This window comes from Cygnus olor, chromosome 3 (genome assembly GCF_009769625.2).
Source record: "Cygnus olor isolate bCygOlo1 chromosome 3, bCygOlo1.pri.v2, whole genome shotgun sequence".
NCBI classification, from domain to species: Eukaryota; Metazoa; Chordata; class Aves; order Anseriformes; family Anatidae; genus Cygnus; species Cygnus olor.
This window is the reverse complement of record NC_049171.1, coordinates 68,963,931-68,990,023: the sequence shown is the minus strand read 5'-3', so window position 1 is coordinate 68,990,023 and position 26,093 is coordinate 68,963,931. Positions and strand designations below refer to the sequence as shown.

General features: G+C 42.6%; 2 protein-coding genes across 5 annotated transcripts in view; one reads left to right on the top strand and one right to left on the bottom strand.

Annotated features, from left to right (window-relative positions):
• Positions 1 to 582: 582 nt before the first annotated feature.
• NUP43 (nucleoporin 43) lies at positions 583 to 9,436 on the bottom strand. The gene is made up of 8 exons (XM_040552508.1): positions 9,161 to 9,436; positions 8,908 to 9,018; positions 8,604 to 8,681; positions 7,526 to 7,703; positions 5,659 to 5,794; positions 4,643 to 4,794; positions 2,914 to 3,036; positions 583 to 1,672 (listed from the first exon to the last, which is right to left on the bottom strand). Exons 1-8 carry the CDS (start codon positions 9,278 to 9,280, stop codon positions 1,458 to 1,460), a joined length of 1,113 nt encoding a protein of 370 aa, XP_040408442.1. The 5' UTR covers positions 9,281 to 9,436; the 3' UTR covers positions 583 to 1,457.
• Positions 9,437 to 13,376: 3,940 nt separating this feature from the next.
• Positions 13,377 to 26,093, top strand: part of PCMT1 (protein-L-isoaspartate (D-aspartate) O-methyltransferase) — a 32,485-nt gene continuing 19,768 nt past the window's right edge. For 2 of the 4 annotated variants that reach the window (XR_005818242.1, XR_005818243.1), the window contains exons 1-2: positions 13,384 to 13,571; positions 24,975 to 25,079. Coding sequence is in view for 2 of the 4 variants with exons in the window: in XM_040551711.1 (XP_040407645.1) it covers positions 13,517 to 13,571; positions 24,975 to 25,079 (160 nt within the window). In the remaining 2 variants the exon portion in view is untranslated. Of the gene's footprint in view, positions 13,572 to 24,974; positions 25,080 to 26,093 lie in introns of all 4 variants that reach the window. The other 2 variants (XM_040551711.1, XM_040551710.1) reach the window with 2 other exon arrangements.

The window sequence follows — 26,093 nt, the reverse complement described above, 5'->3', positions numbered from 1 at the left end:
CTGCCGAGGTTAAAAGGGCGGGGAGTAGCATAGGGTTAGCTGCCGAGCTTCGGGGGCGGGAGGAAGGCGAGAAGTGGTGGGTTTGCGCTGGGGGAGTTTGGTCGGTCCTCGGGGATGAAGGAAGGACTCACTGAGGGAACCACCAGGAGATGCAGCTCGGCCAGTTCTCTTTTCAGGCAAAACGTTGCACTTCCAACTACCTGGGGAAGCGAAATTCAAGTCTTTAACAAGCCTCCTGACAACTCAGTGCACCCTTTCATGAGTGCACAGCCCTGTAACCACCACACAAGCCATGCTCTTCAGCTGGATACGTAAGAAATCCACCTCAGTTTATCTTCATGGCAGCAGATCAAGAACGCTTTTCTCACCAGCTTTAAAGTAAAATGCATTTTAAAGCTCATTTGCTGGAAAATTCCTTTTAAAGCCCTGTATCTTTCTCTGCTGCTGCCCAAAATCCTGACATCTCCCTCCATCCCTCTGATCTCACTCCCACACAGTCCAAATAAGCTCTAGTTATTTACCTTCCTGCACAGAGAACTACAAGCACACCTATTCAAACTAATTTAATAAATCAGACCACTATTCTTGTGCAAAATATTTATTAAAAAGAGAAAGGGTTCTCTGCAACAAAAGGTAAGCACAACTTTAATCATAAAATCAACCTTTCAAGGACTGCAACGGACTAGATGTGAAACTTTGATTGACAAAGACTGTCTCGAATTTAGGAAGTCTCAATCTCATACTTGAAAACAGCCAACAAGTCTCTCATTTATGACCACTTAACTATAAAAACAGTCTTCTGCCAAAAGAGTAACTGGTACGTTATCATGGTCAACATTTAACATGGGACATCTGTGATGAAGCTGTAAATAATCCAAAACAATACCACTAAAATGTTAAAATTCTTATAGGACCTTTCACATTTCACATCTTTAACAGTTTACCTCTCCAATTCTCATGTGCTTGGATAAAAAGTTATCTTCCCAAAATATATACCAAAATCTCATATTAAAAACCCCAATCTCTTTCATGTGACATAAAAAGAATGTCAAAGAACCCCATAGTTTGCCCTTGAATTAATACTTGGAAAAAAGTATTTACATTAAAAAAAAAAAAGGTTATCTTTTCTTCGCCTTGTGCGTATTACAGAAATAACCTTACAATATATATCTCGCCCTACCAACTACCTGTCTGCTTATCAAAATCAAATAGGCATTAGGGAAGAAATGAGAGCAAGCATACATGTAAACTTGCCTAGTTACCCATGCTGGAGCACTGGTAACAAGTGAGAGCTTTCAGAATCTGGGGTAACTCTCATTCCTGCTCCAATACCAGGACCAAGCTGCAGGCCTCTCCCCCAGGTGCTGATAACAGACTGAGCACAGTTACCCTAAATGAAACCAACATTGCCCAGTAGTTCAAGGTCATCAGCACTTCAAAGGAATACTGGAGTAGTCTCATGCAAAAAGTTGTCTGTTCACGTAAATAGCCTCTGCGTCAGTACCATATACCAGACACGGTCCCAAAACATCTAAACTATTCACAGACAAAGTCTGATTTGGAATTAAGTTGGTAATTTCCATGCGGTCTTTGGTAGGATCGTTGTTTAGCCAGGCACATACAACAGACTGGTTAATGGTATTGTGGGAAAGGTAGGTAGTACTTCTTCCTCCTAGAAGAAAGGGAAGAAAAGAGGGAAAATGGGGAAATAAGTTTCCATTTAGTATTGTCAGAATTTAGAGAAACATACTGTGTGGGACAGGCATAATTAGAACGCCACTTTAAACTGACAAGTCAGTCTTCAGATTAGTTAACAGAAGCTGTCTGTGGTAAACTGAGGAAAAATAGCTTAAAAAATTAAGTTCTTGAAGCTATTACAGAAGCCTGCTACCAGCTCTGTCCTCAGTCAAGACTAACAGGTCAGTACAGCTAAGACCTCATCTTGCTGAGCAAACTCTTTAAGTATCTACAAGCTTTTCTAGCCAGAGACTAAAGCAAGGAAAGATTTAAGAAAAAAAAAAGTCTGCTTACGCACTGTCTTGCTACATCAGCTTTGCTTTAACAACACTTTTTCCCTACTGTATCTTCTTCCTACTAATTCTGCAGCAAACAATATAGCTGGATTTGACTTGGAATTTTTCCACATTAAATTTTAAATTCAAACTGAAGTCTTGCAGTTTTGGCATTCAGCATAAAATTAACACATGGTTTATGAAGGGTTTATATTTAATATAACCCCAAAACATGTAGAGTACAACTTGATCATCAGTTATCCTATTATTTCCCTATACAGAACTGGATTTTGAACAGCAACTTTGAAATCAAAGGCAGCAGATGACATCTGAAAGTTTCCACTCTGTTTACAATCTGAAATTGTAAACAATTAAGTAGTCTTTATGACTATCATGTGAAATGTTTATATTAAACCATTATCATATTTTTAATTAAAATCCTGCACATTACAAAGGGATCCAGTTTCATTAATTTACAGTCTTCCAATTATGACCACAAAAAAAAACTGCATAAGGAATAAATTTATAATTATTACTTATTTTATTACAAAATTTTGTCCATCTCCCTCAGAGACTCAGGTAGTACGGTCATTTAGGCTGCCTTCGTGTCTCTTCTATACACAGATGATTTTTAATTGAACTCTATCTCTGAAATACCAGATTTCACACACCAGATAAAGTACAGAAAGGACAGATCAAAACACAAAAAACCCACACACAACTGTTTGCCTTGTAAGTAGGTTTCCTGAAGTGCCTATCAGTGCCTTCTTTCTAAAAAAAGAAATCAGCTTTAAACGTTCTATGTTATGACTGTATTCATAATTTGATCATGTGAACACATGGGCTTTAATTATGTTGCCAACTGACAAATTCAATGCAAATCAACTTTAATCATCCTTACCTTGATGAAGAAAAGATGGTTTTTCAGATACGTCTGTGGAAGTATCCCAATGCCAAAGAGATCCATCTTCAGAACATGTAAATAAGTGATCTGGGTTGGAGGGATGGAAGTGAACTTCCCACACTGTAAGTATCAAAACAAACAAACAAAGAAGAAAGCATACTTAAAGAGCGTAAAACATGCTCGTGAAGATTTCTACATTGCAATGATGTTAAAAGCAGTTTGGTTCTTCCATTTCATATATCCAAATAATGTGTATAAAACTCTAAGAGCTCACTTCTGTCTTAAAATAATTGTAGTGTTATTTATGACAATAGGAAGATAATTTTGCAACCATAAACCAGGATGGCTTCTTTCAGTGTGGACAGCATTATGGATAACAAAGCCACCACCACCTCCAGGTATTTCAGATAGAAGTATTTCACATATCTATCCAGACTGCAAGTACAGTATGTGCCTCAGTGGCAGTGTGGTTAGTGTTGGCAGTGTGGTCTTGGTGTTGCCAAAGAAGTGGAGGGTACATAATCTGTAACTACAACTCATGCACAAATCAAAAGGAGTGTACGTAGCAGTAAAATAACGCTGCCACCACTGATGTATATAGCTTGGCCATATGCAGAATGGAATCACCCAGACAGCACCTCCTACTGTTTCGCTTGGGAGATGGGTGGGGAGAAAGACCGACCAGCTTCGGAGAAAGAAAAAGAGCTTCGATGAAACAGAAGAGTACTACTGCTTTCTGAGAAGTTAACATCTTTTTACTTTTTGGACTAGCGAAGGTTAGATTGCCCTTCACTAGACCTTCAGGGCCTGAAGAGGAACAAAACTAGAACAAATATCGAGCGCATAGCTCAGTGCAATCTGGTTAGTATATGGACGTGCACTTAGAGGAACTCAGGTCCCCACCAAAACCTTCCATTCTTAAGTGGGACAGGTGGGGAGAAAGGCCCCAAGCCCCACCCTTAGCTCTCTACTGCAGCATTCCCTCCCCAGAGAGAGGACAGGGGGGAGAAAAGACTATTTTGTTGCATTTTCAATACTGAGAATGTTCTTAGAGGTTACAATCTTATCTGAATTCACGTATTCCGAATACTTTCTCATGCCGTCTTCCCTACTATTAAGTTAAAATTTGCACACAACATGCATTCCTTCCCAGCACACGTGTTATTGTTTTGTGTCTAAATACCACAACTGGGAAAAAATATTTGTGGGTAAAACTTATCTCAAATGTTTTTTTTTTTTTTTTTTTTACTCCTTAAACATAATTGTGGCATTGAGTCAAGAAATGTTCAGCTCAAAATGAATTGGTATCTTAGTCACATAAATGAACAGAAGAGTTAGCTCTGTACTATCATGTCCTCCTCCTTCACATCTTCAAGATTGTTAGATACTGCATTCCCACTTTACTACAGCTGCATACCACGGCATCGGTTTCTACGAGCAGAAACTATTAATATATACTTTATGGAAACAGACTTTCTGATTATGTATCTCTAATGACTAATAAAGAACTTATGATGAGTTCTAGTTTTAATATAAATAGAGTTGGCTTTTAGATGAGAACAGTCTCACATACAGAAAAGGAACAACCTGAACTGGATAAAGACACATTAAATAGCACACGTGATTGTTTTCTATCGCAGCTGCAATACATCCAAGTTTTTATCCAGGATTTAGAGAAGCTTTTCCAAACACGCCTTCTTCTCCCTGCTCCAATCCAGATACTTACTTTCTGCTTCATGAGCACTTAGGAGGGACACTGGCATAGTACCCTGCCTGATGTCCCATATACTCAGCATCCCATCCTGGCCCCCTGTGGCCACAATGTGCTGCTGATTGGGGTGCCTGTCCACACAGTGCAGTGGAACTCTTTCACCTGTCCTGCAAAGGAGAAGGAGAAAAAAATATATATGAATTTTTCATTCAATTTACATTTTCTCCCCCTCAGCAGTGTTGACCAACACAGTAACTGTATCGACTGCAGCTTCAGTTCCTGCAGCAGCTAGTCACAAGAGGCTGAAGCCACATGACACCTACTGCAATTCACAGGCACAGCAGTAACACGCAGCTACAATTGGACAAGCAGCAGGTTCTGTGCCCTGCAGTATGCTGGCACCTGCAGCGTATCTGACAGCTTTACAAGAGAAAGCCTTGCGTACTTTAAATATACCTACAAAAAGAGGGTTACTCTGAAATTCACATTATAATTACAGTTATAACATACAGTAATAGTTAAAAAGGAAGACTGAGCACTAACAAAAGCAGGTTCCTAACCCACAGTCTATTAACAGCAATGGGAATTATTCCACAGACAAAAAATAGGATTTGAATCTAGCTCTGTTTTCACACAGGACCTTATAAGGCACAATGTTATCACACAAAAACATTTCAAATGCCAAGAACTTTATACTAGGCCTGTGGGGAAAAAAATATTTTTAATCAGGGAAAGAGAAAGGAGGTGCTTTGTTTTTTTCTTAAAGAACAAATGTAGAAATGCAATAGTCCTTCAAGAGTTAAATCACAAAACAGACCATCTAATTACAATGCTCAGTCTCAAGAGTAATTCAGCCATTAAGCAGAGCCTGCTTTTGGTATTTAAGATTCCAACGCGGTTAAAAACCTTTGGAAAAAAAAAAAGTCATTTATCATCCCATTGTCAAGAACGGTGTGGTATCAGGAAAGACTTAAATCAGATATAAAGTAGCATACGCTTCTCAGTAAGTATGTCAAAAATTAAGATCTTACAAAGAAAATATTTGAGATGGCTCATTTCTTTGCTGTCTGAAGTCCCATATTTTCAACTGTCCAATTGAATTTACTGTCAAGACCTCGGTTGTGCGAAGGAAAGTCACTGCATGGAGCGTACTGCTGTCTGCATTGTCTGCAAGAGAGATCAGGAAAGCATTGAACTAGAAATTCAGGTAAACCTACCGAATGCTCATCTCTATTTAACTGCAACAAAACAACTCTTCTAAAAGCAGACCACCTCTTCAGGGGCAGAGACGGTCCAGTGTCGCATAAAATTTTAAGTGTTGCAAGGATACCCGATGAAAAACGAGCCCTTGCTTCCTGTAACAAACATTACTGAAACAAATCTGTTTTAATTGGCTCTAGATCTAGCGCTACAAAGCAAACATTTTTACATAGTGCTATCAAGTGAGCACCAAGAAAACTAACGACTTACATCCATCTGAGCAATTGCCAGGAGAAAAACCAGTATTTTTTTGGTGATCGTCTCTTTCCTGTGAGTCAGCAAAACATTCTACTCTATTAAACTTGTATCAGGACACTCTCTGCCATAAATAGAAATATGTTTATAAATATAAGTTTACTTATAAATTATAATGTAAAAAATAAAATAATCCTTTTAAACTAATTATTTTTCCCCTTCAAAGGAGAAGGAAATATTGTGTTTTGTGGGTTAGTGCTAAAACTCTGCCTTCTGCCCCACTACATTTCTTCCTATACTTGAAAAAAAAAGATTTCCTACAGGAGTACTCAGGGAGCTTCAGTAAAGGACCGTATGCAATTAATAGGATTTACCTTGTGTGTGCATGCATACAGCCATGCACACACAAGTACCCCTCTCTAGAAATCCTAGAGCGCTTCATTCCTTAATTGGCTTACCACTGTGTAAATTCCTTCATCTGCTCAATCTGAGGCAAGATTTCACTTTAGAAGAAACACGGGTGATGTGTCAAACTGAGGTTTCAGGGAGAAAGTTACATTATCAAGCACAGTGCTAGCGTGCTTTAAATCATTTTTGCTTTGTCTGATTTCTAACAGTCGCTATGTACTATTTCCATGAGACTAGCACAACAGAAGAATTGAGATTCAGTTTTGACACCCTACAAAAAAACATCTGTTACTCTATCACATCATCTCTTACTCCAAGAAATATGAACCTTTTTCACTAAGTGGGAGATGATCACTGTAAGCCATGTTATCTGATAAAAGAACAGGGTACAAATTGTGGTTTCTGGCTCTTGGGGTTCCTTTAGACACACAGAAGTAAATGTTCTTGTACAGGAAGGTTAATCTTACTACAAATAATGATTTGAAACGACCATAGTCGTTTACTCAGTTATGTAACGTAACAGTTATGTATGCACTTTATATACTCAGTTATGTAACTCAGTTATGAATGATTTGGTTCTTGAAATTTAACCATATTTCATGCATTCAATTAGAGTATTTAGCAGTTCTGATGAAACAGGAGCCTACAGGGAATGAATGTTAAGCTTAAAATGTCTCCATCAGTTTAATCATTGACTCACAAATATCTGAGATCTGAATGAATATAGAAATATATCTGAAATACACTTCAAATATATGAAGTCTAGGGGAATACAGAGATAATCTGGAGGAAGTACATTCACCTTGTCATATTTAAATTTTCAACTGCCTTCCTTTTTATTGTTATCATTTGATGAACTACATGTGTTTTGGATTTGTGACTAGAACAGTGCTAAAAACACACCAGTGTTTTGGCTGAAAATATTTTGCAGCTGGACTAGATATCTTTGAAGATCCTTTCCAACTAAACTATTCTATTATATACACCAGCCAAGCTGTTCCAAGCCAAAACAACCTGAGTATTTACTTGGTATACCTATAGTCCTTACTGCATCCTTTTGGTCAGCTCTGAAGAGATTTATTCTACCATCTTCTCCAACAGTGACAATTTCTGGGTTGTTGCAGATGACTCCAGTACACGCTGCTCCACCACAAGACGTATCTTGATCCACATGGTAATGGGCTTTTTCCCACCGCTGGTTGACCGATAAAGTCTAAGTAGCAACCAGACACAAAATTCTGCTGATAAGTAATGATCCTGATAGAGCAAAGTTTTCAGAATACTCACACATACTCACAAAACCAGAAAGAAGCTCCAGGAAAGCCATTCCACCTCATAGGAATGAGAATCTTCTACATAAGTAAGAATCAGAGATCTGAATTTCCCTCAACTCTTGAGCGCATAACTTGTCAATGAGACTGTCTTCTCTGAACCACCTTTTTAACAAGAGCTAGAAATCAGAATTAACAGAATCTATTTATGAATGTGAAATGTCTCTCACTAGACTTATCCCTCCAATCTCTCCCTAGGCCAAGGAAAAATTGCTGAGGCCTTTACAAAATGTAAGGTCAGATTTACATCCTGATTCCAAGGAATTTAGTTTATTTTAGGTACTGTGTCAAACTACTAACAAATATTAGTCTCTGTTGTGTCACTGCAAATAAATAATTTATTCTCAGTGACTTATAATCAAAGCAAAAGACTGATTCTGTGACTACATTTTAGACATTATCTTTATTGAGTCAAATAGTTTAAAAATAATGCAAAAACTCAAATTCATTAATTCCCACTGCCTGAAATTATTCATTCTCGAATATAACCATAGATAACAATCTTCAAGTATGCTTTCAGTGAACAGACTATGTGGCTACCGATACGTTAGCGTATAACCCAGTCTGTCTGGCACTGGAACCTAATTTAGGTGTTATGAGTGCTAAATGTTCTTCTTTCCTTGTATGCATAAGACTAAAGCTTTTTATCTGACAGCCTTCAAAAGAAATCATTTTTGTTGCCAGATGTTTCTTGCTGTGGCTGATTTGAGAAATCTTATAGCAAGATCAAAGTGACCTGTATTATGCAGAACGGCAGCACTGAGCCAGTGCGAGTTACCCACCTGGTTATTCTGATGATGACGGAATACAGTTACGCTTCCTGTTGAAGAGGCAACAACAATCCTCTCTTGATCCAAAAACTGAAGAGAAATAAGAACATCTGAGGAGCTGATGTCAATAAAAGGATGATCACTTTGATTTCAAAGTATCTTAACTTATTGGTTAAAAAAAAAAAAAAAAAGACTGATACTGGTCAGCTTTGCCCTTCTTCATAAGGATAAGTTGGGGTTTGGGGTTTTTGGGGGGAATCTTGGTGTTATGATAATTACCAATTCAGTGACAAGAGGCAACGAACAGCCGAGTTACCTGCATGTCCATCACGTCCCCATCGTGCCCGATGTCGCACAGCAGCTGAGGCTCTCCTAGATATTCCCCGCTGCCGAGCTCCCCCACGGCCCACACGGACAGCCGGTTATCCTGCACGGAGACCACACGGGCTCACTCTCCCGAAAGCCGCCGAGCCACGAGCCCGCCCCGCTCACAGCGGCAGCCCCGAGGCGCCCCCCGCGCCCGGGGGACACCGCCGGGGGGGGGACACCGGGGGCCCGGGGCCGCTCACCTCGTTGTCCCAGGAGCCGGTGGCGAAGACGTCGGGCGGCTGCAGCGCGGCGGCGGGCAGGGGCCGCCATCGGGCCTTGCTGATCTTCTGCGCCACGAAGCGGGCGCTCACCTCCTCCATGGCCGCCCGGCCGCACGCCCGCTCCCGCCGCCGGCCGCGCCGCCCCCGATTGGCTGCCGGGGGACGGCGAGCGCGGAGGGACACGCGGGAGGACCGGGAGGGCGGAGCGGGGGCGGTTGGGGGGGGGGCGGGCACTGAGGTGGAGCCCGCCTCCGTGATCCCAAAATGGCCGCCGCGGCGTTGTGCCGTAGCGGGAGGGTGTGGTCCTGTGATGGCTTGAGGGCTGCTCTGTGAACCTTTGCGTATCTTATGCCGTCTGCGTTTGATCATTGTGTGTACTGTATTAGTACACGTTTTCGCTGTAATAGCACATTTAAATAAAATGAATCACAGAATCATAGAATCATTAAGGTTGGAAGAGACCTCCAAGATCATCTGGTCCAACCATCCCCTTACCACCAATGCCACCCACTAAACCACGTCCCCGAGCACCATGTCCAACCTTTCCTTGAACACCCCCAGGGACGGTGACTCTACCACCTCCCTGGGCAACCCGTCCCAATGCCTGACTGCTCTTTCTGAGAAGAAATGTCTCCTCATTTCCAACCTGAACCTCCCCTGGCACAACTTGAGGCCATTCCCTCTAGTCCTATCACTGGTTATCTGTGAGAAGAGGCCGACCCCCAGCTCCCCACACCTTCCTTTCAGGTAGCTGTAGAGAGCAATAAGGTCTCCCCTGAGCCTCCTCTTCTGCAGTCCAAACAACCCCTCAGCCACTCCTCACAGGACTTGTGCTCCAGGCCCTTCACCAGCTTCGTAGCCCTGCTCTGGACATGTTCCAGGGCCTCGATGTCCTTCTTGTACTGAGGGGCCCAAAGCTGAACACAGTACAAAGCTGAACACAAGACCACAAGAAAAAAATGCCTCATCGAGTGTTTCTGAGGTTGCCAACGAGGACTTTAAGACCGGACAAAGCTGGCTCTGGGCATCAGGTCCAGACACACTAGTGGAGACAGAAAGGGGGTTGTATGGGTTGTCCTCAGCTGTGGCTAAAGTTAGGGGTGTGAGCGAGGGCGATGACAGCCAAAGGTGTGCCTCCCTCTGCCAGAGGTGCTGGAGCCTGGGAAGGCAGGCACCCCCCGGCCAGTGGGCGTGCAAGGGGCAGGGGGAAGCCAATGCCGACTTCTAGTTGCCAATAGTCTGCTTTCCTCCAATTATCATGCAGCAATATTTTAAGAGAGTTATTTGGAGATGCTGTCTTTACTGCTGGTCATAGCTCCTGGAGCTGTGCCCAGCTCAGTCTCCTGAACAAGCGCAGTTGACGACGCAGGGCACTGCAGAGCAGATTAAGAGCAGAGCGCCAGGGCCCTGAGCACATCCCTAGCCCTTGCTTGCCCTAACCAACGGATGCAAAGTGCAAAATAACTCTAGATATAAACTTTGGAAATGGAAATACAAAATGAAGGCACATGCCGAGGCTGGCTTGAGACTACAGGAAGAGACATGAGATGAAGGAGAGTGATTAAGTTAAAAACAGAACAGAGGCAGGGAGAGGAGCAAGTGTAGGTGTAGGAGCCGATTAGTGTGTGGTGTGGGACATAGCTGCGGAAATGTTCAGCAGGAACATTTCATAAGGAAACTTCTGCTTCTGGTATGTATATGCAGAAGCAGATGGGATCAGACAGTGATGACCAACTTTTTATATGCTTTTTAAATTCAAAGGATTTCAAAATTCTAACAGGTTCATGAGGTGGGAGGGAAGGGATGAAACAGAAATGGTAGCACGGAGGGGTTTATATATAAATGTATAAGGGACTGAGATGTGGGTGAATGTGTGGAAAAGGAGAGAGATCCAAGATGGGCTGTGTGCTTAAAATTAGTGGGATCTCCATTTCAGAGCACTCACATGATGGACTCCTCTGGCTGCTGGCATTCCCCTGCCTCTTCCCTGGCAGGGCCGTCCACGCAGCAGCTCCCAGGAGGAGCTGGGGAGGTGGCTGCCCCTCTGGAAGACCGAGGAGCCTGGGACTGACTGTGGGCATCTGGGGCCCAAGGTACTTGTGCTGGCTTGGACAGGCGAGGGGGAAGAGGATGAAGGAACACTGAGTGGCAGAGCAGATGGAGATGTTTCACAGGAGTACTGATGGCCAGAAAACACACTTTTTTTTTCTTTTTTTTTTTTAAAAAAAAAGGCTTGTCTTTTATTCTAGCATAGAATCTCTGTGTTTTTTTACAGTCTTATCTTGATGGGCATGCACTTAAGAAGTTTAAAAAACAGACTCATGGCCTGGAGTTAGAGAGCAGAAAGAGCCAATGACCCTCATGTTTACCGCACAAATGGGTGCATCCTGCTGCCATTGGTGCATTTTAGTTTCTCAGGGATGTTTGAGGCAAATTGGCTTGTCTTAAAATTCCTGGAAACCTGCAGAGCCTAACTCGGTTTCCTTCGCACATGCCTGGTAACCACCCAAGACACCCCAGATATTACTTTGTTCTGCTGCTGTCTGAAGAGTCACGCCAAGAACATCGCCAGCGAGTGGCCAGTAGGTACCTTCAGCCTGAAAGCTTCTGGGCAGGTCTGTGTGCTCCTAGGAGATAAAGGTGGTCTCTTTCTCTGTGCTCTGTGACAAGCTTAAGCCTAAATCGAGCTGGTCCTGGTAGGAACAGTCAGACTGTGTGTAAATGGTTTCTCTTGTATTTCTAGTCTCCCGGGGGGGTAAATATCCCTGGAATGCTTTTAAGCATGGGCCAGCTAATTGCTTGCCAACAGCCTCTCTGTGTGAGAGCAATGCAGTTTGCTTATGTCCCACAACAGAAAATGTCTTTTGCATTTAAAACAATGAAGTATTTTTGTGTGTGTATTTTTATAATGTCTGTTTGTTCTCTGTACTTGCTGCCCTTTGGGAATTCTTCTAACTCCAAGGCTTCTTTCCTTCTCTTGTGGCCCACTGGGTATAACAAGGAGACCCTTTATATTCTGGGAGAGACAGTAGGGCAGCTCTCAGATCATGCCTGGGAGAAGACAGATGCTGAATACAGAATGAAGCAGCAAATCCCTCTCCAGGATTGAAAGAACCAGATGGGAAGGGTCTGGAGACTTGGTATTCACACTGGGCAACTGCCAGCTTTGCTCTGTATGGAGTGCTAGCCAGAAAAGCAAATTCCCACATTCTCCTCATTACCTGAATTAACAATTGTGGGATGGACAGTGTGCGTGGTGCGGAGATGGAACAGTCTCGTCCCTCCCAGGATGGGTTCTCACACAGAAGACGTTATCTGCGTCTCGCACGGTGTATGACAGGCTGTGTGCATCCTTCTACTGGGAATGCTTTTAAAGAACAGTACGATATTTGAATTTATGTCTGTGGATGACGCTGTATTTTCTCTATACTACACACTACCGACAGGGCCTATCTGTTCACAGTTACTCGCCGCTATTCTCGCGTTCCAAAGGCAGATAACGGGGAAGCAGGGCGCCTGGCCTCAGGCAGATGACCCAGCCGTGGCGGCGCACCCGTTTAGGGGAGACAGCGCTGCCCAGCCGCAGCCCCGGCGGCACCGCACCCGCTCGCCGGGACCGGAGGGGCGGGAAGGCAAAGTCCTGTCACGGGCGGGGTGCTCGGGGCCAGCCTGCGGCAGGGCCATTTGCACTCCCTGAAGAGCCATAATATCACGTACAAGCAACCGGTGTGGAATTAATTTATTAAGCTCTGAGCTCGGGGCGTCGCGATCCCGGCGTCTTTTCGAGGGGTTTAACGTGCGCGGCCCTGCCCCGTCAGCAGACGCCCTCAGGGACCGCGCCGCCCGCCCTCCCCACCCGACCAATGGCAGCCGCCAACACGTAGGCCTGTCCCTCCCGCTCTCCCCGCGACCAATAGGCGCTCCCCGTGCACAGCGCGGCGCCGCTCCGCCTCCCCGATTGGCTGCGCCGCACGGGCGGCGGGGCGCGCGGGCCGCCGCCGGTAGCGATCGGGGGCCGCGTCCCGGAGCACGTCCTCCCCCCCCCCCACCCCCCGCTCCCCGTACACCCCCGAAGCACCCCCGGCGGCGCATGCGCGGTTCCCCCCCGCGCGCGGCGGCGGCGTGCGGAGCATGGCGGGCGCGCGGGGCGGCGGGCGCGTGGCCCCTCCCCCCGGCGGGCGCGCGGCGGCGGCGGCGGGAGGGGGCGGGGGAGGGGGAGGCGAGGAGGCGGCGCCTGTGTCGGCGCTGGAGGTTGTGTCCTTCCTGGGCAAGCTGCTGTGCGCAGTCGCGGCGCTGAAGGCGGCCCTCTACCTGCTCCGCAGGGTGTGCCTCGCCATGGCCTGGAAGTCGGGCGGCGCCAGCCACGCCGAGCTCATCCACAACCTCCGCAGTGAGTCGGCGGGCGGCCGTTGGCGGCCGTTAACGGCTGGCGGCGGGGGGGGCGGGAGGGCGGGAGGAGGAGGAGGAGGAGGAGGCGGCGGCGGCGGCGGCGGCGGTTGTCCGTGCCCCAGCCGCTGCCCAGCCTCGGGGAGGCCGCCGGGGGAGCGGAGCCGGCCCTGGGGGGCGTGAGGGGGCCCCTTGTCCCTGCTCGCGGCCTGCCCCTCTCCTCACACCCCGAAGTCCCTGTCATAAAAGGGTGCCGGCTTCACCTGGCTGCCCGCCTCGGCACTGGGGAGACAAAGGGGGAGCTGCCTCGCTGTCCTCTGCAGGCTGCCTCCGGTCCTCAGGGCTCTTCCAGCATTTTCTTTCGCCACCGCTGAGAACTGTTCCACACGGCAACGTAAAGCTGGAGCGACTTTCGCTTTCATAGTAAAGAGCGTCTGCTTAAAAATAAATAGTGAATTCCCTGCTTTCTGCCCCAACTCCAAGGGCTGGTAACGCTGCTTTGGTGAAATTCTGGCAGGGGTGCCCTCGCGCAGCAGGGGAAAGCTTCCCTGTGTAAAAAGGGGTGGCAGGCTCCAAAATGCGTCCCGAAGGCGCTGTTGCCAGGATTGTTTACAGCTCCGAGAACCTGAAGGCTAAACTGATTTGGCTGCTGGAGAAAACAATGACAGTGTTTTTCAACACATGGAAGCTGTTTAGGGCTTTGCAAATAATAATAGTTAAAAAAAAAAAAGTTGAGACCCACTATAGTCAGAACACAACAGCAATTCCTAAAGGAATAGGAAAGTAAGCTGGAATTCTCACATTATAATCTCAAAACTTTAATTGAATGTAATTACATAGAAAATCGTATTCTGTAACTTTTCCCCGTCTTGTTTTGCATACGTATCCCAAAATATTTTGAGCGATGTCAAATTGGATTGGGAGTAAAACATTGCAGAGGCACAAATGCTTTTGATCTTGCAGCAAGGTTGTGTTGCTGACTGCTGTTTTGTTGACTTGAGTGGGACTGCAGTGACGGGGCAGGGCTTTGCCAGGGCAGAGCAGTTGCGGGGTGAAGACCAGAAATTTTAAATAGGAGTTCTCCAGGTAAGGTGATAACTTGTTGCTGAAGCTGGAAAGAGCTTAGTAGAAAATGCTGTTTCATGTGGCGTATAATTCTGTTAGACGTGTTTTTCAACAAACTTAAAAAATCATTGGCTACAGAAGGACTGAAATGTTCTGGAGGATTCCATTGGAACAGTAGATCCCTCAACGTGTTTAACTTTTTCTTCTAAAAGCAGCTAAGCAGCATAGCATCTCTAGGGTCTTTATACTAGAAATAATGCAAGTCAGATGGGGTTAGTTTGATGTTCTCCGAGCGTGAGGTATCTTGTGTGTGTGTAACTTAGTAACTGAGCATGTAATTTGCATAAATTCAAATAAAGGCAGTATCTCCCATTGTAGTGACATAGTGTGTTTTCTTCTGCAGCAAAGGCTGGTTGAGTTGTGCTTGCTCCTGCTTTTATGCCCCGTTTTCTCTTCAGTGTGCTTATAGAAATGCTCGTGAGGGAGGCTATGTTGTGAGACTGGGGCACTTTCTTATCAGTCCCCTTGGCAAAAAGCAGAGGTTTACGCCCCTCGGTATTCATAAGCTGCTGTGCTGTTAGGTTTGGAGAGGCAGTGAACTTGGCCGTGGGTGTAAGTGGGCTGGGGAGAATGGGAACTTCTTAAACTGGTTCTGCTTCTATACAAAGGCATCAATGGAAGACTCCCGGAGGCTACACATTCTTCTCCTTTAAAGCAGCCATATAGACTATGCTTTATTACAGGGGGCTATTGACAGCTCCTCCTGTGTCTATTTTGTGGCAATAGAGCTCTAGTTTCATGAAGTTATATTAACATACCCTCCTTTCACTGTTGCCTTAATTATAGCATTGGATTGTTCTCTGATGGTAACAAGGGTTGTGTGAGAGCAGTGCTAAGTGCCTGTGTATATTGCATGCAAATTTAGGCAACCGTTCTTTACGAGCCTCGAGCCTCGTCTTCCTTTTCGTGCCTTAAAAGGGGTAAGCTAGTGAAGAAGGCCCTGGAACTCTGCGTGTTTTTCAGTGCATACTTGGAGACAAGTGCCTGAAGAATCTTGTGTGGCTTTTGGTTTTGTTTGTTTGATTTTTTTAGCTGCTTATTGCGTCTTCTTGCACCATTAGTTTGAGGCATCATGGTGAACAATTTGCGCAACATACAAAATGAGCTTGCTTAAAATGCGCTCTTCACAACCGGAGTGCTGTCCCTGTGTATGCTGTTTCCTCAAGGTGTTCAGCTACTTTGTTTTCAAGTGGTTTGCAAACTACTTCTCATGGGGAAAAAAGAATAATTCCTAACGTTTTGATGCTTCAAGCATGAGAGTTATTGTTAAAAATATTTTTCACCTTTATGGGATTATTATTTAAGCCTTTGCTTTTTCCCAACTGGAAATAGACTACATCTTCAAAAATCTTTGAAGACTACATCTTCAGAATTGATCAGACTTTACTCCTAAAAAGATTGAAACAAAAATCGTTTAAGAAGCAGCACTTCTAGGAAGCTATGTAAATGAAGATTGCTGGAGAGTTACAGATCGTACTAAACGCAGAAATAGTTGGCTGTGTTTAAATACGTAGCTGTGACTGGGGTTCCTTTCTGTTGTGAACCTAGCATATGTGGATGCTGAGAAAATAGGAAAAGACTCAGTAACAGGTGACTGACTTGCTATTACATGGTTTGGCTGAGAATCTTTGGATCCTAAATCTGTATCTCCCCCTCCCCCCACCCCCTTTATCTTCAGATAGCCACTGTTCTCTCTCATGTCACTGTTGGGTCATTTTAATCTCCTTCTGTTTCTCATATTTGGGCTCTTGCCAAGTCCTGTTGCTCTACACAGCACCGTCTTAGAAATCAGCTTGTCTTTTCCACCTGCAGAACCAAAAATTTGGTTCCTGTCCAACTCGCAGTCCATCAGAGTTAATTAGGTTCCTTCATCACACCTTTCTTTCTCTCCTCCAATGAACACGGTGTGCTGCAATACGACAATCTGTTTTCTTGCTTCTCTGATCGTGTTGTGCCACTGGTGTTACAACCAGTTAAACGTACTTTTGAATCCGTATTTTCAGGTTTGAAAGTGAAGGTGAATTAACTTGAATGTGACTGAAGTGCTGTGTGATGTCGTTAATCATCTTTGTGCTTCTTCCCTGCTATGCTCTGTTCTCTTTCTCATCTAATAGCCTTGGATCACAAAAGTTAGCAACTGTAATTTATGAGCTACTGCAGATTCCATAGAGTTTGATGGCTCGCTTCAGGCACAGATTCCTAATTTTGCAGCGTGAATGATGTTTCAAAGCAGCAGTTATTCAAATATTGTTGGGCTTTGAAACTTCTATTCTTAGACATGTGGAAGATATTTCTGAGTGTTTTCTTATATGTTAAATAATTAAAAGTCATATCTTTCAAAGCAAGTTTTATCATGGTAAAGGCTTATCAACGGAGAATCCACGCCTTTGCTGCAGAATTTTGGTTTCTGCCTGCTCAGAACAAGCCTCCTTTGCGGAGGGGGGTGAACTGCCATGAAAACGAAGGCGTTGCGTGTGGCCTTGCCAAGCCTAAGCTCGGTTCTGCAAGAACTGACCATGGTTCTTCTTAAGGTTTTACTTTCCTGCTGTGTCATTCCTCTTGGTTCAGCCAAAGCTCTTCCACAACAGACTAATTTTGGTCGTGGAAGAGTAAAGTAACTTGGGTGAACATGGAGAAGAGAAATAGCAATTGAAGATAAAAACCAGTAAAAAGCACGTACCCCAGATTTAACACCTATACTGTACGGGCAATTATGTTGCCTGTTGTATGCATTCAGTGAACAGGCTTCCTTGCAACATGCGTGCAGTGTTGAGGCTTGAGTGACTAAGCATTGTAACTCATGGCAAGATAGTGAAACAGTTGGAAATTATTTTTTTATTAAAATTCAGTGCATCCATTGATATGCTACTTCAAAGATGCAAAAAAAATCTTCAAATGGGGTAAGGTTTCAGGTGTGAAATCTGTGGCTCTAAGAGGGAGGCCTTCAAGTGAAAAACAAAACAAAAACAGAAGATAGGAAATGGTAACAGAAAGGGAAAATAACTGACAAAACATTCATTATGTTTTATTAGTGTGAAATAGGACTGTGTCCCTAACTGGTTCTGTGTTGGCATACCTTTTTTTTTTCTCCCTGAACGTTAGATGAAGTGTTGATATAAAGTTATAAACATGCCTCATTCTTTTCCACAACAACCCCAAAATTCAGTGCAACAAAGTCTGAATCCTCAGTCATAAAAGGAAAAAAAAAAAAAAGTATGTTTCTGGCTACTTTTTTTATATCATAACATTTTAGAATCAGTCATTTTAATTTAAAAATATTTAGTTCTTTTGCTTGATTGAAGGTATATTTTTGCCTCCGGTCGGGTTTAATGGCATAATACTATTTTTCTGGTAGCCTGAAGCTTCCAAATAACCCATAGTAGAATGGAAATCAGTCTTGCAAATCTGTCCTTTACAGGTGATTACTGTTGCTTGTGGGCATGTTAAAAGTGGGAATCTGGTATGTTTTAATTTCAATATAACTCCAAGCTTTTCTTTCAATGCTACTGTTTATTTCACCTCCAGGTAGTATAGAGAGCTCACCAAGAGTTCTTAGTAAGCTCGGGAAGAAACTGTATAATGTTGCTATTCTTCTGACTGATTGTTTCTGTGAATAAAATACCTCGAAGTCATGTTTGTTACAATAACACTTCAGGTGATTTTTTTTTTTCTGAGGCTCATCTTATGCTTTTGATTTGAAGGACCAAATTTTGTCAAAAGCAGAGGAAACTTTCAGAGACTGAGACCGGTGTTTTTTAATGACATCTTTCCTGCACTGGTTGACTTATGTTTAGAGACTTCAGAGCCTGAATACTCCAACGTTGGACTTGAGCACTGAATAGGTTTAAATGCTTGCACTGTCAAATACTAGAAGAGAGGAGTGTACAAATGGGACTGCAGAAGTTCTCCCTCGTTTCTGCTAGTATGACAGCTCTGTGTCACTTAGTATCTTAGTACTTTCCTTTATAGTTTGTAAATGTTATATTGATATATGTAGTTTTGTATTTAGCGTGGGACATTTATGGGACATGTCTGTCTTGTGGTTTTTAGGCGCTTCAGCTTGGTGGTCCTCCTTTTTAATGGAGTGGCTGTGGAGCAACAGGCTGCAGTCAGAACTGCATTTTGCTGTTCCTTCACAAGAAATTTATGACAGATTTCATTGCTGGGAAGCTAGTTGGTTCAGCATAGGGAATCATGCTTGGATGCCTTGAGAGTTCAGGTCGTGTTTTGCTGATGGTTTTTACTTTTTTTGATCTTCCCTCAGCTATTGCATAGCACTAGTGCTGTTTTTAATGAAACCGCCTTCAAAGTAACCAACAGCCGATGTGGTCTGGCTGCTGGTTTTGACAGCATTGCCTTTTCTGAAAACAGGCAGGCAAATCTGTTGCATGGAATCTGCTCCAGAAGGTGTGAGATGCGCAGCATCTCTGCTCTTTAAAGACCTACTAAAGCTCCTGAAGTAGTCTCTCCTCCAGCCTTACTGTGAGGAGAGCTCCTTATCTGCTTGTCCTACCCAGCTACGTTTATTTTAACTGCTGCAACAGTTTTTTACATTTTTTTTTTACTCCTGATGGCTGTTGCCACTTTGTGTTGAACTTAGTTTTGACAACCCGTGTGACTTGTAAGTGGAGAGCAGCCCTCTTAAATGCAGAGGGATCAAGATGTGCCTAGAAGTCAAGTCTCCCTCATCTGCACCCAGTCTGTTACAGTTTATTGGAAAATGCAGTTCTGTTCTTGCAGGCTGAACCCAAACTTAAAGGCACTTCATTCTTTCATGTGCTCTCAAAAGCTTCTTCGCTCAGATGACAATAGAGATTGACTGACGTAGCATTTCAATAAACACGATGGCATTATGGATGCTGTTTGTGGTAGAGGTATACGCTGTAGAGGTGTAAGCCAAGAACTAGCCTGCCTTCCTCCACCCCATCCACACAGGAGAAACTTTTTAATTCCTACTTTGCAACATTTTCCTCAAGTATGAGGGGAAGATACAGCTGTAGTTAAATGTGCCTAAGTTAGTCATTTGCAGACTTTCAGATCTGCGGATAGAGACCCGTTGTCTGTGATAACAAAATGGGTAGGTTGGTTTCAAAGATGATCATTATTAAATAGAAAACGAATATTCACATAAAATAGAAGGGAAATTTTTGAGGGTAAGTTTGTATAGTTTTAACTAGATCTTGAGGATCTATACTAGCATGTTGTAGCTGTTGGTTCCCATGTGGTTTTACCTCTGTTTCGCTTAGCTTTATTTATTGAATTACTTCCTTTTTGGGATTTTCTTGAGATTCCATCTTTGAGTTTAATTTCTGGACTCCAAGGTGAGCTGTGATGGTCCCTTACTTTCTTTCCTCAGCCTTTCTGTCATCGTTCTGTTTCTGAACTACGCGGTCTCAACCGATCCCGTCCCATTAGCCCTAAGCAGCGTTCTGTTTGAGTATTGTGTGATTTCTGAGCCTTGTCCTGGTGATAACAGACCTGCAGCTGAACCTTTGAGGCAGTTACTCTGTAAGGTGTAAGCAAAGCACAAGAGACTTGTATGTATGAGTGGTTTAAAAAACGCTCTTTTGCAAACACCTACTTTGTTTCTTCAGCACAAAGATCTTTGCATGTTTTTGGACCAGTGTCCTTTATTGGATCTCAGGGTGCTGATCCATCACTTCTTGTTCAAAGTGCTTTCTTTGTGTTCGTGGTTTACAGTGAAACCTTATTATGCTTGATACTTAAATAAAACTGTTAATTGAAGTGGTTTCTTTCTCATCTTTTTCTTTCTTCTCCCCAGCAAAAAGACCTCAACCTAAAAAGCAGCTCTCAGTTGAACAGCTGCTTAGAACCAACAAGCTTTACCTTGCTTGAAAATCAAGCTGTGGTTCTAGCCCAGCCTGTTTTCTGTTTGAAAGCTGCTGGCTGGTTTGGATGGTTCAGACGGAGCCCTCTGAAAACTGTTAGCTGTCACTGAAGTAATCGTAATCTACTTCATTTCATCTTTTGCCACACTGCATTGTATGTGCTTTGCGTCACGCTTTAAGACCTCTGAACGTTTGTGAAGTGTCGCTGCTTCATTGACAGGTTTCTCTGTAAGTGCAGTACTTTGCAGTGGTTATGGAGAAAGTCCTCTGGGGAGAAACTGAACTAGGTGCGTGCTGAAATAGCCCGGTGGTAGAGGGTTTGGGGATCTACGTGAGCATATTGTTAATGTACAGCCAGCAACAGGAGGTGTTTGAGGTGTTCCTCTGCTGTGACAGGCCATTGCAGCAGCACCATCTCTGCCTTGTGTAGTGAGCTTGTGCAGCAGTATACATCCTTCTTGTCATCTGGGAGCTAGTATCAGCCTAAGTGTTGACTGCTGGTATTTTCTGGGTAGGTTGGAAGCTTGCTTGATCAACAGTCAGGACTCATCAGCGAAGTAGGCGTTTCTTTGAAAGATAGGCGCTTCTGCAACTTATCTGTTGCTCAATAAAGAGATAAGTGGTTTTCTTGGTGCAGGTCCATCCTGTCTTGTCAGGCTTAGCTCTTTCCTTGCTCTCTGACAGTCAGCCGCCCGGTTTCCCAGGTTACATTCAGCTGTGGTATATTTCCACCTTCAAACACAGGGAGCTCTTCTGTGAGCTCTTTTCCTGTTTTCCCGGTGTTATTCGTGGAAAAGAAGCAGACCAGAGTTCTCAAAACATGCTCCAATTATGTCAAGCTGTCAGTGCTGCAGCCTCCGCACAGAATAACTCTTGAACTCTTCAGGCCGTGCTTCACTACTAAGTGGTTACTTTTTGGCTCCAGCCCTTTCGCTCTTAGGGGTTGTGCCGATGTAACTAACAGAGCTTACATTTGATTTCAGGCCCTAACCTAGTTTGTTTGCATATTAGCTTTTGCTTATAAACACTGTATAATTTAATAGCTGATTTGTTTGCAGTACTGGTTATGAGAATCTTGGAACCCAGCAGTCTGCTCGACTTGCAGGAAGAGGTCTCCTGTGCGTGTTATCGCTGGAAACAAAACCAACCTATATATGCTCAATTGGGAATGATTTTCCTCTGAGATATAACTTCCTTTTAAGATATAGAAAACATTTTGCATTGACATTTTATTAATAAATAATTTACTGCTGATTGTCTTTCTTGGCATTTAGAGAGAGCACGAAATTAAAATGTTGCCTTTGCAATATAAACTTCTATTATTGGCTTTTCTAGGGGGTATATGTGTTTTCTTGGCAATTCAGAGTCTGGAAGAGGTTCATTCCAGATGGAAGTAAGATACTCACAGTTGGTTGTCTAGGGATTGACTTCTGCAGCCAGAAGACATTCGTTGGAGTTCAGTACCTTCCAGTTGCTGTGTTGCTCTATATTTAATCGTGAGACTAAGAAAAAGTCTATTTGTCGTCAACATGGACAAAAACTGTTTAGGTCTCGATCGCTTTTCTTAATTCCCTTCTAAATTTTACTGTTTTGGTTTTTTTGTCCGCCTAGGACCAAATAGCACTTGTGTTCTAAGAGGGTGGTTGTGTTTTGTTTGTTTGCATTCTGGTGTTCTCCAAACAAAACTGAAAAGCAGAATTTATCTATGGGGGATAATATGATGCTGTGTAATTCCACGTTCGTGCCTAAGAGGGTTTATTTTTTATGAAGAGGGGCATTATTTAACAATCGAAGTAAGTGGCTGAGCCATGAGGTCTAGGTTCTTCCCTAGTTCTGCTGGGGACTCGAAGTTTGGTTAATTTGCTTCACTGATGAAAAAGATGGCACTAATCAAAGACGGTCTTACAGTCAGCAAATCTCAGGAATATTTGCTGAATGACAGCATCCTGAACGCTGGGGATTTGTAGAATTTAAGTAACTACCACTTCCAATTTTTTGGGTCATTTTCCTGTTGGTGTAAGCATCACAGTTGGTGAAATTACGCTTGCTTTGGCTGAAATAAAATTAAACAAAATTTTAAGTTTTGTCTTGCACAGGCATCCACAGAGCTCTGCTGTAGAGCTCTTGTAATCAAATTAAATTAGAGGGGAAAAATGGGTAAAATATATAAATAAAGTAATGTAATGGAGGCAGAAGAAGACTTGTAAATGCTGAGAATTTACTTAGTGATACTCCGAGTAGAAAGATGACAGGAGTAGATGAGAGAAGTGGCAGACATGGAGGCTGTGCGTGTGTTGGTGGTGGTTGTTGTTGTTTTTTTAAAGGTACAGACCATTGGGTAGAGTGGAAAAAGCCTGCAGGCACAGCAGTATAGAGACGGTCCCCTGAAAACTAGAGGAGTCTGTCTGCCTGACCATAGAGCCTTGCTCTGGCCATTCGGTGGTTGCTCTTTCAAGCTGGAAGCTTGATCTGTTTATTCTCTGCATGTTTGTTTCCCCAAGGCACAAAAGGAAGGAGCAGATGGTGTAGATAGATGCATAGGTAACAATAGAGCCTAAAGAAATGAACAGCGAGTTTGGATTTTTCCTGACTGCTTCTCAGCTGCTTGTTTTTATCCCTCTCAACTCCCAGAAACTTTCTCTTCACTCCTCCCATAATCAGCTTAGCACATTCTCCTGTCCCTATTTTTTCTTTTTTAGGTACAATTATTTTAGAGAAATTAATTTTTGGTGATACCTAATGAGATGCTAACAGTAAAATGGGGATTTTTTTCTTATGCTTAGTTCCCTGAAGTGATCCATAGCTAATTCAAAGTGGTTAGGGGAAAATAATTTATTTTTTTATTATACTATTTTACATTATCAATGCCATTGTGTTAATGGGTTGATTTTTTTTGATTTTTATTTTGTTTTGGGGTACTGTTTTGCTCAGTATACTAACTTAGGAACTGCTGCAAATGCTTGCTGTCTCTCACATGAAAAATATGAACTGAAATAAGGAGTTCTCTCTAACTGAAACTGTACTATACAGTTATGAATGAAGTCAAAGCATGAGAAATGTGTAACGTATGTAATCTGTGAGGGGGAGCATGTGCTTTTTCTGAGGCTTACCAGATATAGAAATCATTCTTTTTTAAAAAAAAAAAAATATATGTATATAAAGCATCGCTGTTTTCCTTAATAATCTGGTTGTATATTGCTGTTGCAGTTCTAGTTGGTACTTTGCATTCAGAACAAAAAGCAAAATTAATTTTTTTTTTTGGGTGGCGGTGGTAATTTGCTCTCTGAATCAAAACCTCTATTATACAGGGTCACAAAACCCTGGATACAGGCAGTGGATTGGGCTGGGGGGGGAGAGAACATTGAAAAAATCCAACACAACTGTGATTGCTAAGAGTAGTTTGTGGGAGCACACTGTAATCAGTCAGGACGCCACTGCAGAAGTTAGCTGAGGCCTGGTCACAGGGGTTTTCCAGGTGGTGGGGCTTTAAAAAACTGATGCAACTTCAGTTAGGACAATTTCAGAACTCTCTAATCTGATTTTTATACTACTCCATTTGGGGTTAGATTTTAGAAAGTGTTAAAGTTATCTTTTTTTCTTTTAACTTTCCAAATAAATCCCCCTTGGTTAAAGTTGCTAGCTAGTTAGTAAAGCATTACACTTTTGCATTTTCTATTATTTTGAGTTTATACTGAGTTTTTCAGTGCAAGTGATTAGTTTCTTCCATTTGTTTTCTAACAGTTTCTTTTACTCACAAATGCCTCTTCAGAGCTTCAAAAACTAGAAATCTTAAAAAAAGAAAGTCTAAAATTAAAAGAAAAAATACTGCACAGTGCTTCTGACATTTTGCGTTTCCCTTTTAGTTTGAAGAATGAACAAAGATTCAGAGTGTTTTGGTGTGAAAACTCCTTGGCTTTGGTCTGCCCCTGCATAAGAATTCTGATTCTGTAGGAGTTCCTTCACAAAGGGACCTTTTTCCTTTTGCTGTCACAAAAGAGAAATGGAGCTTGAAAATAAAATATCAAGCAAGGAAGCTGCGGCTTCATGCTTCTAACCTGCTTTGGTAGATTTTTCCATAATTACTTAAACTAAAAATGTGAAGTATATCGTGTTTGTTTTATAGAGTGTACTATCGTTTTCTTACTAAGTATGTTTTCAGGGTTATCAAAGGTATGCATGAAGTTGAGCTTTTCTAGGGGATAGATCTTCGCAGAGGATCTCTGTTGCTTCAGAAAAGCATCTAACTGCTGGCAGAGTCTTGCTTCACGTTCACTGTCTTAAGCAGCATTTGATCATGGTTTAATTTCTAGTATGATGAGACCTATTAGAGGTAGCGTGATCTCTCGGAGTGTTAGGAATATGTTCGTGTATTTCACATTGTCTTGACTGCAGAAGAGAAACAATGCCTTGAATTTTATTTGTTTTATTTATAGAAAATGGAATAATTAAATCAGACAAGGTATTTGAAGTAATGCTGGCTACAGACCGTTGCCATTATGCAAAATACAACCCGTATATGGATTCTCCTCAGTCTATAGGTAAGAGCATTTTGTAAAAATGATCATTTTAATTTGTATAACAGTGACTGCCTTTGTCAGATATATATGTGGATTTTTTTATATTTGGAAGCAATTTAGTTCTTTATCAGTTCATTCAATAGCTTTTAACTGCAAAGTTTTCATCTTGTTCCAGAATGCAATTGGCATACTTGGATACATCAAGTAGATTGCTCTTCAATAGTAATGTGTAGGTATGAATGTATTTTTTAAACCACAGCAATTTGTGAAGGTGCAGCTGATGTTTAAATATTGAAAAAAAAACCACCAAAAAACAAACCACATATCCAATGTACTTCAGAAACAGTCTGTCTTTACAGAAATGGCTCAGCTGAGATTATTGCAGGGTTTCTCAGACTTCTACATGAGATATTCTTATATGAAAAATAGACATTAAATGGGAAGATCTGAAAGGACAGTTGTTTAGGACACTTATTTTCCATTCAGTTCATGGTTTTATCATTCCAAGGCAGAAGAATGAATGAAATGAATATACCGATTTCCTTTTTTCCCCAATTCCCCTTTAGTAGTGGGCAGTGAGCATTATGAATTGTAATGGGATTTTATTATTTTTGTAGGAAACTTTTAAAAAATCTTTTAAGATACACACTCAAAACTTATATATCTGCACAGAAATAAATACAGGTGAGTGTTCCTCCATGTTTTTTCTTAGGTGTATATATGCTGTTTGAAAAACAGATGAAATATTGTCTCCAGGGGTTTTATGGGCCCCACCACATCAAACGCACACTAACAAATCCTGGGTTTTGTATAGGGTCCGAGAGAGAGTGGGAGAAAAAAAATTCATTCTGGGAAACATAACTCTTCTGAATTCAACTTACTTGATGAAATCAGCGTTATAGTGGCAAAGTGGAGATTGTAACTGAGATCAAGCATAGAACCTTTTTTATTTTCCTGTCCAAAATTAACAAGGCATAGCTTATGGATGATGTTCTCTACTTCAGGAGTGAGTTAAGTACTTACGCAGCCATTTCA

Bases quoted from the DNA above. Each gene is read 5' to 3' on its own strand.
- NUP43 (XM_040552508.1), bottom strand. From the start codon at position 9,280: ATGGAGGAGGTGAGCGCCCGCTTCGTGGCGCAGAAGATCAGCAAGGCC. The intron at 8,682-8,907 runs GTAACTCGGCTG...ATTTCTCTTCAG, and splicing joins GGGACGTGATGGACATGCAG to TTTTTGGATCAAGAGAGGAT. The intron at 5,795-7,525 runs GTATACCAAGTA...TCTCTCTTGCAG, and splicing joins GGATGCAGTAAGGACTATAG to ACAATGCAGACAGCAGTACG.